At 42.9% G+C, this 12,703-nt stretch overlaps 3 protein-coding genes across 5 annotated transcripts in view; 2 read left to right on the forward strand and 1 right to left on the reverse strand.

Moving 5' to 3' along the window:
* Positions 1-12,703, reverse strand: part of LOC310701827 (early activation antigen CD69-like) — a 98,947-nt gene that overhangs the window by 64,752 nt on the left and 21,492 nt on the right. The gene's annotated exons all lie outside the window — the stretch shown is intronic.
* LOC310701933 (killer cell lectin-like receptor subfamily B member 1B allele A) overlaps positions 1-12,703 on the forward strand; it is a 71,965-nt gene that overhangs the window by 36,474 nt on the left and 22,788 nt on the right. The gene's annotated exons all lie outside the window — the stretch shown is intronic.
* LOC310701922 (killer cell lectin-like receptor subfamily F member 1) lies at positions 997-12,607 on the forward strand. Of its 2 annotated transcripts, XM_083493462.1 has the most exons (6): positions 1,020-1,119; positions 5,043-5,132; positions 7,059-7,196; positions 9,241-9,395; positions 10,519-10,628; positions 12,245-12,607. In XM_083493462.1, the coding sequence occupies exons 1-6, from the start codon at positions 1,035-1,037 to the stop codon at positions 12,387-12,389; spliced, it is 723 nt and encodes a 240-aa protein (XP_083349588.1). In that variant the 5' UTR covers positions 1,020-1,034; the 3' UTR covers positions 12,390-12,607. The 2 variants fall into 2 exon arrangements, with proteins under 2 accessions (XP_083349589.1, XP_083349588.1); XM_083493463.1 differs by lacking the exon at positions 5,043-5,132 and having other exon boundaries at positions 997-1,119; positions 12,245-12,606.

Here is a 12,703-nt window from a genome sequence, read left to right on the forward strand (position 1 = left end):
TGTACTGGAAGAAGCAAAGATCACCAGTGCCAAAGCAATGATTCTTCAACATCAACTTCGTTGGACTGGTCATGTTGTGCAGATGCCTGATGATCTTCTTCCAAAGCAACTACCCTATTCTGAACTTTAAAATGGAAAGCGTAATGCTGGTGGTCAACAAAAGAGGTTTAAAGAGTGTCTCAAGGCAAATCTAAAAAAAAGTAGAATAAACACTGACAACTGGGAAACACTGGCCTGTGAGCACTCCAGTTGGAGAACAGCCTTTACCAAAGATGTCATGCTTTGAAGACACTCGAACTCAGGACGCAAGGGAGAAATGTGCTAGGAGGAAGTCACACTTGGCAAATCCACACCGTGATCAACTCCCACCCGGAAACCAATTTCCCCACTGTGGTAGGATGTGTGGATCCAGAATTGGCCCACGCAATCACTTATGGACTCATTGTTAAAACCGTGTTTATGGAAGACAATCTTATTCTGCTACGAGTGATCGCCAAAGAAGATGTATGTATGTATGTATTTATGTATGTATGTATGTATTTATGTATAAATAAATAAAATAATTACTAACCAGACATGAACTTTTACCATGTAAATTTCTTTTTAAGTGCATGTTAAACTGGTTGATTTTATCCACATTTCAGCAATTTATCTCTGCTGATTTCAGTTTCTTTTCTTATTGCTTCTTTTTTCTTATTGCTGTTTTTAATGAGCCACTTAAAGATGTTTTTTAAATAAGCGGTGTGTGAATCTTGCTAAATAAATAAAATAAAAGGCAGACATCTATTTTGATGAGGAAGAAAAAGGAACCATCTGGATTCTTGTTACCCTCACCTTTCTGCACCAGGAAGCTCTGCTTCAGTTTTTCAAAGACCAGAAAACTTAACCTGACTTCAACTACATTGGTTAGCAGCAGCGCTTCCTTCAACGAATTACATTGGTTGGCCGGCTTGACTAATATATACACTTCCCTTGCAGCAGCTAAGTTGTCCCATATCACACACAGTCTCTTGGCCTTCTTTGCTTCCAGCGGAATGACAGATGGCTCTATCTATGTTGACCTTGCTCTCCCTTCAGCTCCAACCTCTGCCAGGCTGCTTCACCCCTCGCAAGGTTCAGGTAAGTTTTAATGTTGGGGAGCGGGGAGAGGGTGTTTTTTCGCAAGGCTCCAAGCTGTTACTTACAGCACGGAAAAAAACAGCAAGTCTGCAGGGGCTGAAATATTTTTAGAGCAAATGTAGCCACAGAAGGAGAGTGTGTTGCCTTTTGTGTGAGCATGTACAGTAGTTAGTCAGAATAACTAACTGTAGAGGGTTGCTATAAAGATGGGCACTTCAGCAATATTTCATTTTCATATCTTTATTAATCTAAAATAAATACATTTATGAAAAACAGACGTGCATACAAGTAAGCAAACATACAATCAAACAAACAAATAACAGAAAAATCAAACAAACCACCACACTATAAGCTATAAGAAGATTAATATATCATCATATATACTCCTGGTATTGAACACAATTATAAAATTTATAGAAAAGAAATTTAAAACTGACTTCCAATTAATCTCACTGTACTTTGTCTGTCCAACCCCCTGCAACGCAGGAATCTCAACTAAAGCATCCATGACATCCATCCAACCTCTGCTCAAAATCCTTCCAGGAAAGAGAGTCTGCCGCCTTCCTAGGGAGTCCGTTCCACTGTCAAACAGCTCTTACTGTCAGAAAGTTCTTCATGATGTTTAGTTGGAATCTCCTTTCTTGTGACTTGAAGCCACTGGTTCAAGTCCTAGCCTCTGGAACAGGTTAAAACATGGGTAGGCAAACTAAGGCCCGGGGGCCGGATCCGGCCCAATCGCCTTCTAAATCCGGCCCACGGACAGTCTGGGAATCAGCGTGCTTTTACATGAGTAGAATGTGTCCTTTTATTTAAAATGCATCTCTGGCTTATTTGAGGGGCATAGGAATTCGTTCCCTCCCCCCAAAGAAAATATAGTCTGCCCCCCCACAAGGTCTAAGGGATAGTGGACTGCTGAAAAAGTTTGCTGACCCCTGGGTTAAAACAAACTTGCTTCATCTTCCACGGGACAGGCCTTTAGATATTTGAAGATGTCTATCCTATCTCCTCTCAGTCTCCTTTTTCCCACATACCCAGCTCCTTCAACCCTTCCTCCTAAGTCTTTGTTTCCAGACCCTTGACCATCTTGGTTGCCCTCCTCTCCACACGTTCTAGCTTCTCAATATCCTCCTTAAATATTGATGGACCACAGCTCCTACCAGCCCTAGTCAGCATGGTCAATAGGCAGGAATGAAGAAAATGGTCATCTAGAAACATCCGAAAGGCTTCAGGTTCCCTACTGCCACCCTGTCCAGTTCCTATATTTTATTTATTCTAAAACTTATATCCTGCTTATCTGCCCAACAGAAGGCTCTCAAAACACATACAAATTTAATAAGCAAATATATGATAATAAAAGAGCAGGGGGAAATGACAAGCCTTCTTGAGGGAAGTAAAGCAATGCAAGCTATCTAGTTCTTAACGTTGGTGGGCATAAGAACATCAGAACTAGGGATGGGGAGAAATTCAGTTCAGTTTGCATTTGGAGGCAATCTACACTTTCAGAAACAGCCACCCTTTGAAATGTGCCCTTTTCTGAATTTTGCAATTCAGTCCTGCAGCTGAGGAATGTGTAGTAATGTTAGGGTAAAGAGTTCATATACATGGCATAACATGCATTGCATTAGAAAAAATGCTAGGCAAAATGTACATTTTTTAAAATGGAATACAGAAATGTGCCTATTATGGGAAAAATCAGACTAAGATGCTGAAGAATTCTCAGTTTGCTTAATTGCACAACTACAATTCATTTGTCATAAACAATAAACAAAGCATCATACATTTTTGTACACAAGTAATGTGTACAAAAATGTATGTACTGGGGTAAAAGTGTGCATTAAAATGCACATATTTGTGATAATAACAAGGCATTATATTAGGGGAAATAATTTTGCAAATATGTGTATATTTTGCAAAAGCATGTATATTAGGAGAAAGTCACACTGAAATGCTGGTTATTTTTTCACCAGCAAACAGATATGGAAATGTGGACTGGAAAAATGGAAAACTAAGAAACTGAAATGGACACATTTGCCCATTCCTAGCTATATGCCCTGCCCTCAGTGGAATAAATGCAGGGGGAAAGGGTTAAAAGGCCGTGCCCTTCCCCGGATGATAAGCTCCCATTTGCAGGCACTGTGGTTGCATTGTATAAATGCAAACCCACTAAATAAAGAATCACATGTAACCTCTTTAACCTACAGTTCCGGAGATCAGCGTGTGAAAGGAAGGACATGGTCAGACCTTGCTAAATTAAACCTTGTTGCTATATCTCTGGTGCAGCAGAACTGCTTCTTCTTTGAGCATATTCAGTGCTTCCTCCCCTAGAAAAATAGGGGCTGGTACTTACGATGAACTTGTTACAGTAAATGTCACATTTTCTATAACCAAAATAAGAGAGGTGCCGTACTCACCATGAAGTTGTTGCAGTTTTTTTAACCATGAAGTTGTTACACTTTTTTTAACAACAACAACAACAAAAAAAGAGGTTCTGGTACTGTGTACCCTTGAGTAAAGGTACAGTAAAGGGACCCCTGACCACTAGGTCCAGTCGTGACCGACTCTGGGGTTGTGGCGCTCATCTCACTTTATTGGCCAAGGGAGCCGGCGTACAGCTTCCGGGTCATGTGGCCAGCATGACTAAGCCGCTTCTGGCGGACCAGAGCAGTGCATGGAAACGCCGTTCACCTTCCCACCAGAGCGGTACTTATTTATCTACTTGCACTTTGATGTGATTTCGAACTGCTACCCTTGAGTACCCCATGAAAAAAAGCACCACCTAACCCTAACACCAATGCTAACCCTAACCCCAACCCTACTCCTAACCCTTAATGCCAACCCTAACCCTAAAACTAACACTGACCCTAAACCCAACCCTAACCCTACCTCCAACCTTAACCCTCACCCTACCTCCAACCCTAACCCTAACCCTAACTCCAACCCAACCCCTATTCCTACCCCTACCCCTAAACCTAGAACCAACACTAATACTAACCCCAACCCTACCTCATACCTCATACTTTAACCCTAACCCTACCTGTAACCCTAACCATAAACCCAACCCTAACTCTAAACCCAACCCTAACACTACATTAACCCTAACCCTAATCCTAGATCCAACCTTAACCCTAACCCATCTCCAACCCTGACCCTTGTTAACACATTTTAATTGATTAGTAAAAGCTCCAAGGACCTGTCCCAAACTTTGTAAAGAACAAAACATAGCTATATTTCTGCTTATGAATACAATTATTCAAGCATAGATGACTCGAAATAACACCAGCCGTCTCTCTCCCTTCCTCCCTCGCTCCCTTCACCCATCTTGCCTTTTTCAAATCCAGACTAATGCAGAATTCTGGAGAAGAGAACTCAAAGGCTTTCACACTATTTTATAGCATTTCGCTTTGCCAAATACAGTCATACCTCGGCTTACAGACACTTCAGGTTGCACTTTTTTGGGTTGCAGACTGCTGAAACCTGGAAGTACTGGAAAGGGTCAGCAGTCATGCATGCGCTGATGCGCTAAATTGTGCTTTGCAAATGCGCAGAAGTGCCGAATCGCAACCCGCGTGTGCGCAGACGCGCCGCTGTGGGTTGTGAACATGCATCCCGCACGGGCCACGTTCGCAACCTGAGTGTCCACTGTAAAGGTATTGCCCTGATATGGATATGATGTTAAATAACTATTAATTTCAGGAGTGTTTTCTCATCTTGCAAATTGCGGAAAGCCCCAGGGATGCATTTCAGCCGAGCAAAAGCACTCTAGGAGCGTTGAGCAGGGCTGGAGGGGTTTGAGCCTGGGAAGAGGGGGAGGGTCACAAGGGGAGGGCACACAGAGAAGCCTTGAGGGCCAGATTTGGGCTTCAGGTCTGAGGTTCTGTACCCTTGTGTTGGGGAACCTAGTATTAATAAAGTCGAATTTACAGGTGCCTCACCACATTCTCTGGGGCGACGGACTGCTCTCTGGATTGGATGGGGTGGAAATGTCATCCTAGGGGTCACCGTGATAGCCCTGTGTAAGTACAGAGCACTTTTATTTATTAATTTATTTCCATTTATAGGTTGTTTCTTGTGAAGTGACTTAACAATAGAACCATCAACCATTTAAAACAGCAACAGCAATGGCAGAGATTTCAAATATGAAACAATTAAAGACAAACATAAAAACCCATTTCAAATCCAATACAGATACAGGCTGCAATGAAAATCTGCGCTCAAAGGGGTTGTTGAAATAGGAAGGTCTTCATTAATAGTCAAAACATAATGTGGCAGTAGTTCCTGGGAGCAAAGGTGGCCTGTTCCATTTTGCCTCTGAGGTGAAACAGGGAATGTGCCACCCTCTGCCAAAACTATTGCATTCTGCTCAAAAATTGTACAAAAAAGGAAAAGGTCAGGGTATTTTCATACTTTAGAATATATATATATATATATAGATATAGATATATATATATATATATATATATTATAAAGCCAATAGAGTATTTCGTATAAACAGATTTTATCGTACTGTACTGAGCTGCAACATAAAAACAGGTTATATGTTCAGAAGTTCATAATGCAGGGGTACCTTGGTTTTCAAACACCTCCGTAGTTGAACGTTTCGGAACTCGAACGCCGAATACCCGGAAACAAATGCCTCAGTTTTCGAATGTGCCTCGGAAGTTGAACAGGAAATGCAGCTTCTGTTTTGAGTTTTCTGTGTTGAGGTTTCCGCTTTCAGTGTTCGGTTTTCAAACGTTTCGGAACTTGAACGGACTTCCGGAATGCATTGTGTTTGAAAACCGAGGTAGCTGTAACTGGTTCACATTGCAATAAACTAACAAGGGAAAATAACAACAACAACTACTACTACAACAACAACTTTTGGCTTTGTTTCCTGTTTACTGCTTGTGAACAAATAAAGGTGTCACAGTAAAACAGAGGGGCTTGCCAAATTATTGGAGTATTACAATATATCCAAAACAATGGAAGAAATTGGAAGGATTTCAAAAGAAAAGATAGATAGGGACTGGAAGGTGTTTAAAAGATACTTGCAAAATCATATCGAAAAATCAGAACTCCTATTAGAATAAACAAGTTCCGTTTCAAATACTGAAATATCAAATAAGATGGAAAACAATGTGTAATAGAAAAAGAAGTATGAAATTAGGGTAAAGGTGTGTGAAAGAAAGTAATAGAAGTGGAAAGAAATTGTAATTGAGTAGATTGGAAGTCAAACACAAAGGTGGGGTGAAGAGTTGGTGGATGGTGATGGGGAAAGGAACTATTTGTGGGATTGAGTGTAAGTATGTTTGAACATTTTTAAAGATTGTATGAAATGTATGTTTGTATGCTTGTATATGTGTATTAATGATGAATAAAAAAATAAAAAATAAAAAAATAAAGGTGTCACAGTGTAGTAGCTGTATCAGCTTGGCCCCACGACTGTGGGTGTCTGGGGCCGTGGGTGCCATGCAGCGTGCACCAAAATTTGTGGGTGCCCGGCCCCTTCATGGGTAATTTTGTGGGTGCTTGGGCACCTAAGGCCTTAGGGAGTTGGCACCTATGCAGTGTAGTGAGTTGACAGAAAGTGTGACTGCAGTTGTTCTTGAGTGGCTCAGTGTCTGGCCATTTAAGTTATTGTCAAAAACTGGGTTGTCTGGTTTTCACAGCCTAAAGATTTGTCTTGAACAATTGATCATACATGAGTTCTAAATATTAGAAAGTTACCGGCAGTCTTTCCGAACATGAGCTGTTATCTTAAAGGACATACTGTGATATTCTCCTTTAATTAAAAAACAACAAACTCGCTTTATTTCAACGATGAAGGGAAAATCCATGGGGAACACTGGATTCAAGAAAGGAAGAGAAAAACAATTAGGTACCATAACAAAAAACACTAAACAGTCTTTGAATTTCTTTGCAGTTTGTTGATCACTTAAAATTAACCTCCTTATATGAAGGTTTTCAGATATGGAACCTCATGGGTGAACTGGAGAAATCCTGTGTCCCTCGGGGTGAAATGGAAAATAATCTATGCCTAGAGAATGTGACTTCGCTGCAGCAATTTTTCTGTAAGCCGCTTGAAAACAGCTCAGCAGGTAACTGGAGTGTTGTTTCTCAATAAGGCTCAAGGAACACATATGAAAAAAATGGGGGCTGCTGCCTTTTGGGACTGGGGGGAAGGCGGTAAGACCACAGAGAGAGGGAGCCACAGTCAAAGAGAGGCTGAGCCAACTAATTGTTGTTTCGTCCCTATCCTTTTCCCAAACAAATACAGTGGTACTTCGGGTTACATACACTTCAGGTTACATACACTTCAGGTTACAGACTCAGCTAACCCAGAAATAGTACCTCGGGTTAAGAACTTTACCTCAGGATGAGAACAGAAATTGCGACAGCGGGAGGCCCCATTAGCTAAAGTGGTGCTTCAGGTTAAAAACAGTTTCAGGTTAAGAACAGACCTCCAGAACGAATTAAGTACTTAACCCGAGGTAATAATAATAATAATAATAAATTTTATTTATATCCCGCCCTCCCCAGCCGAAGCCGGGCTCAGGGCGGCTAACAACACTAAAATAGTGCAACATTATAAAAACATCAAAGAATTAATTAAAATCAAAATTGATGGCAACCATAAACTAAAGTATTGTAAAGATTGCCAAAGGAGGGAGTCAGGCTGCGCCCTGACCAAAGGCCTGGTGGAACAGCTCTGTCTTGCAGGCATTGCGGAAAGATGTCAAGTCCTGCAGGGCCCTTGTCTCTTGTGACAGAGCGTTCCACCAGGTTGGAGCCGCAGCCGAAAAAGCCCTGGCTCTAGTTGAGGCCAGCCTAACCTCTCTGAGGCCTGGGACCTTCAAGATGTTTTTATTTGAAGACCGTAAGTTCCTCTGTGGGACATACCAGGAGAGGCGGTCCTGTAGATACGAGGGTCCTAGGCCATGTAGGGCTTTGAAGGTTAAAACCAGCACCTTAAACCTGATCCTGTACTCCACCGGGAGCCAGTGCAGCTGGTATAGCACCGGATGAATGTGATCCCGCAGCGAAGACCCCGTAAGGAGTCTCGCTGCGGCATTCTGCACCCGCTGGAGTTTCTGGGTCAGTCTCAGGGGCAGCCCCACGCAGAGCGAGTTACAATAATCCAGTCTGGAGGTGACCGTCGCGTGGATCACAGTGGCTAGGTCAGGGCGAGAGAGGTAAGGAGCCAACTGCTTAGCTTGGCGGAGATGAAAAAATGCCGCCTTTGTTATAGCTGCAATCTGCGCCTCCATGGAGAGGGAGGTATCGAAGATTACACCCAAACTCTTAACGGACGGTGCTGGCACTAATTGCGCCCCCGCAAGAGATGGGAGTTGCCCCCTCAATCCCATATCGTCCCGTCCCAGCCAGAGGACCTCTGTCTTCGAAGGATTTAACTTCAACCGGCTCCCACGTAACCATCCAGCCACAGCTTCCAAACATCTGGTCAGTGTGTCTGGGGCCGAGTCAGGATGGCCATCCATCAACAGATAGAGTTGGGTGTCATCAGCATACTGATGGCAGCCCAGCCCAAAACTCCGGACAAGCTGGGCGAGGGGGCGCATAAAGATGTTAAAAAGCATCGGGGAGAGAATTGCACCCTGGGGCACTCCACACACCAAGGAGTGGCGGGATGACAGTTCCCCCCCAAGCGCCACCCACAATGTAACTGACTGTGTTTAACTATATAAATTCTTTATACATCATATAAACATAACTCTTTTCACATTATCTAATTGCGTAGAAGCAATTAAGAAGCAACATTTAGAACAGGAAATACAAATAGACCAGTTCTTATATACGTAATGACCAAATAGAAGCTCTTGTGTTCCATGATGTCTTAGCGAATACAAGTGTCAAACGTAACAACTTTAAGGAGCAGTACTTGCAAAAGATGAACTTTTCTTTGTACAGTGGTACCTCGGCGGCTCCCAACAGAATATTATAATATTAAAAACACGATTTAATACTTTATTGTGTGTGAAGGCGAAAAGTGGATTAGTGAGGATGCAAACAAAGGGTTGTGTCGGCTTGCTCCTGTCAGTTACAAACCATGGTTTGTCATTTTGTCTGGTGTAAACTTGCAATTTTTTATGCTTCCGTCCGCCCACCCTGCCCTACTCCCAGAGAGTTCTGACTGCACAGTCTGCCCTGAGAACTGGTTCCGTCGCAATAGCAAGTGCTACTGGTTCTCCAGTGAAAAAGGAGACTGGACCGAGAGCAAAGACGACTGCAGAACAAAAGACTCTCGATTGTTGGTGATACAGAATCAAGAAGAAGTGGTAAGTAAATAAGAGTTAGATCCACATTCCTTATTGATGGGGTGGAGGGGAGCCACTGCCAAGATGAGTACCATTACATCTTGTATATATTTATTGTGGCATTTATAGTCCACACTTTTGAAATCCAAAGATAAATAAAGGGGGGGTAAATGTATTCCACTGTGTTTCAATTGCATCGTTTATCTAACACAATGTACATAATGCATCTAATATGTGACTCTGTAGTGTAGTGGGCTGGCCAAATAATTTTAGGATATGCTAGGAATTTACCACAAGGGAACTTTTCATTCCCTTATACTGGGACTCTGTTTGATTTTACTTATACAGCCAAACTAAAAATTATGTTCAGTCACATGCAGTTTCTTTTTCAAAATACAATAGGGAGCCTTGGGAAAGATTAGGGGGCCATTGAAATAGCTTATTTAACCTTTTTGTTGGTTCCTCAGCTCCCATTGCAGGGTGCCAGGAAATCTGCATTACACATTTGAGGAGTAAATCCTTTAAAATTCACAGTTCTATGAATTTTGAAGTGCAATTCCTCCTTTCGGTTTCCCATATTTCTTTCTTTCTTTCTTTCTTTCTTTCTTTCTTTCTTTCTTTCTTTCTTTCTTTCTTTCTTTCTGATTAAAAAAACATAGTCATACCTCGGGATAAATGTGCTTCAAGTTAAGTATTTTTGGGTTGTACTCTGTGGCGACCCGGAAGTAACGTTACTTCTGGGTTTCGCCGTGCACATACAATCAAAATGCCGTCACGCGCATGCGCAGAAGCGGCGAAACGCGACCCGCGCAAACGCGGGTTGTGTTTGCTTCAGGATGCGAACAGGGCTCCAGAACGGATCCCGTTCGCATCCCAGGGTACCACTGTAGTTCCCATGAAAATTCAACAGCATACTTGTGCATACTTGTTTCCTTCAGCACCATAATTCAAAAGCATCAATTCTTCGGCGATCAGCCTACTTTATGGTCCAGCTCTTACTTCCATACATCACTACTGGGAAGACCATAGCTTTAACTAGATGGACCTTTGTTGGCAAGGTGATGTCTCTGCTTTTTAAAATGCTGTCTAGGTTTTTAAGATGCTGTCTAGATACTATAGTAGAGACTAATTGCATTGTTTACAGGACTTTATACTGCGTAATACCCAATATCCACTGCTTTGGATTGGATTACAAGCCACACCTCCTGACTGGAAATGGACCTGGGTGGACGGCTCCCCGTTAGATGACAAACTGTGAGTATCTCATCTTACTCTGCAGAGCAGGGGTGAGGAGGACCAGATCTTCATCTCCCCAAATCCTCTGCTCAGTCTTATGCCATGCTAATCACATCAGGTCATTGACACCTGTCAAAATACACCGTTTTAGTGTACCCTAAAGTCCCAAGGTGAGTTACAACATTAAAACACAGTTGAAAACAACTTACGACCACAGAAATAAGGTGGGTCCTAAAAACATACCCTTCGAATGTCAGAAACCAAGGTAGAGGTGACTCTTCTGCATCCACCAGAAGCTGTATATATAATGAAAGATGCCAAAGGCACCTCTGAACTACCTGGTGCTCACTTGTGAAGCTCACTAGGTAATCTTGCACCAGTCTCTCTCAGCAAAATCTATGTTTGGTCTGTGGCCTTTTAGAAGTGGGCAGGATGGGTTTTAAAAAATGTATTTCTTTTTTCCTCTTGGTTTTAATGTATCCTAGTGAGGGGTTTTGTTTGTTTGTAAATTGCTTTTAGTTACCCTGGGCAAAATAAAGCGACTCACAAATTTAATATACTGTATAGTAAGTAAATGCCTCAGGGGACACGGGTGGCGCTGTGGGTTAAACCACAGAGCCTAGGACTTGCCAATCAGAAGGTCGGCGTTTCGAATCCCCGCAATGGGGTGAGCTCCTGTTGCTCGGTTCCTGCTCCTGCCAACCTAGTAGTTTGAAAGCACATCAAAGTGCAAGTAGATAAATAGGTACCGCTCCGGCGGGAAGGTAAATGGCGTTTCCGTGTGCTGCTCTGGTTCGCCAGAAGCGGCTTAGTCATGCTGGCCACATGAGCTGGAAGCTGTACGCCGGCTCCCTCGGCCTATAGAGCGAGATGAGCGCTACAACCCCAGAGTCGGTCACGACTGGACCTAATGGTCAGTGGCCCCTTTACCTATACAGTAAATGCCTCCCAAGGTTATTGTGGAAATAAGTGAAACAATTTTGCACTGCCTTGAATTCCTTTGCAAAAGGGCAGAAAGGAGAGGGCATACTTCCACACCCCTCAAAGAGAAATGCGTGCAAGTTCTCCTCCTGTGGTTCACTGGGAGCATGAGGGGAAACCTTAGTTAAACCACAGCAAGTTCTTGCAGCCCAGGGAAACTCACTGGCAAAACATTTGAGAACCACAAGTCTTGATTCCACGTGATAGGATCGCACCTAATGGGCAGGCCTAGGCAACGCAATTGTGCAGTGAGTAATAACAACAAACAACAACAACTATTATTATTATTATTATTATTATTATTTAAACTTCGCCCATATGGCTTGGTTTCCCCAGCCACTCTTGGTGGCTCCCAGAAGAATATTAAAAACACAATAAAACATCAAACATTAAAACAGAGCTGGCTTCAGATGTCTTCTAAAAGTCAGTTTGTTGTTTATTTCCTTGACATCTGGTGGGAGGGCCTTCCACAGGGCGGGCGCCACTACCGAGAAGGCCCTCTGCCTGGTTCCCTGTAACCTCTCTTTTCGCAGTGAGGGAACCACCAGAAGGCCCTCAGAGCGAGTCCTTCCCCTCTCTCGCAAAGAATAGCCAAGCAGGTGGATATGTTCCGCCTTTGACAAATGCTGTTGGCTTTCTCCTTCCTTTTGCAGGTTGAAAGACCTAGCTCCGGCTCAAGAAAACTGCTGCGGGAGACTTAATGGGAACAAAACTATTTCTGAGACATGTACTACTGTAGCCAGATGGGTCTGCGAAAAGAAAGCTCTGCAAATAACTACAAGGACCAGAGGCCATTGAGTACCCCTGCTTCTCGCCCTCTCTGCCTCACCAACTTCTCTTGATCCAATCGGCTGAGTGGTATTGATGTCACCTGGCTAAAATACTATGAGCAGCTCTGATGACAGGGGTGGTTTTGGGAGGTTGGACAGCCTTGGCCTTCGGCTAAAGCTCTGAGTTCTGTGGGGGATTTGGGAGCCTTCAGAAGTTGAATTCTTAAAGTATTGTTGATAATAAAAGAACTGAAATTCTATGACCCACAAGCATGTTTTATTATTGTCTACTCGCTGTTCTGGATTTCTAGGTTTATAGACAATACAATACAAGTGGCTGAA

Source organism: Podarcis liolepis (genome assembly GCF_965112155.1).
Source record: "Podarcis liolepis genome assembly, chromosome: 2".
Classification (NCBI taxonomy): domain Eukaryota; kingdom Metazoa; phylum Chordata; class Lepidosauria; order Squamata; family Lacertidae; genus Podarcis; species Podarcis liolepis.

Bases quoted from the DNA above. Each gene is read 5' to 3' on its own strand.
- LOC310701922 (XM_083493462.1), top strand. From the start codon at position 1,035: ATGACAGATGGCTCTATCTATGTTGACCTTGCTCTCCCTTCAGCTCCA. The intron at 5,133-7,058 runs GTAAGTACAGAG...CCTTATATGAAG, and splicing joins GGTCACCGTGATAGCCCTGT to GTTTTCAGATATGGAACCTC. The intron at 9,396-10,518 runs GTAAGTAAATAA...CATTGTTTACAG, and splicing joins TACAGAATCAAGAAGAAGTG to GACTTTATACTGCGTAATAC.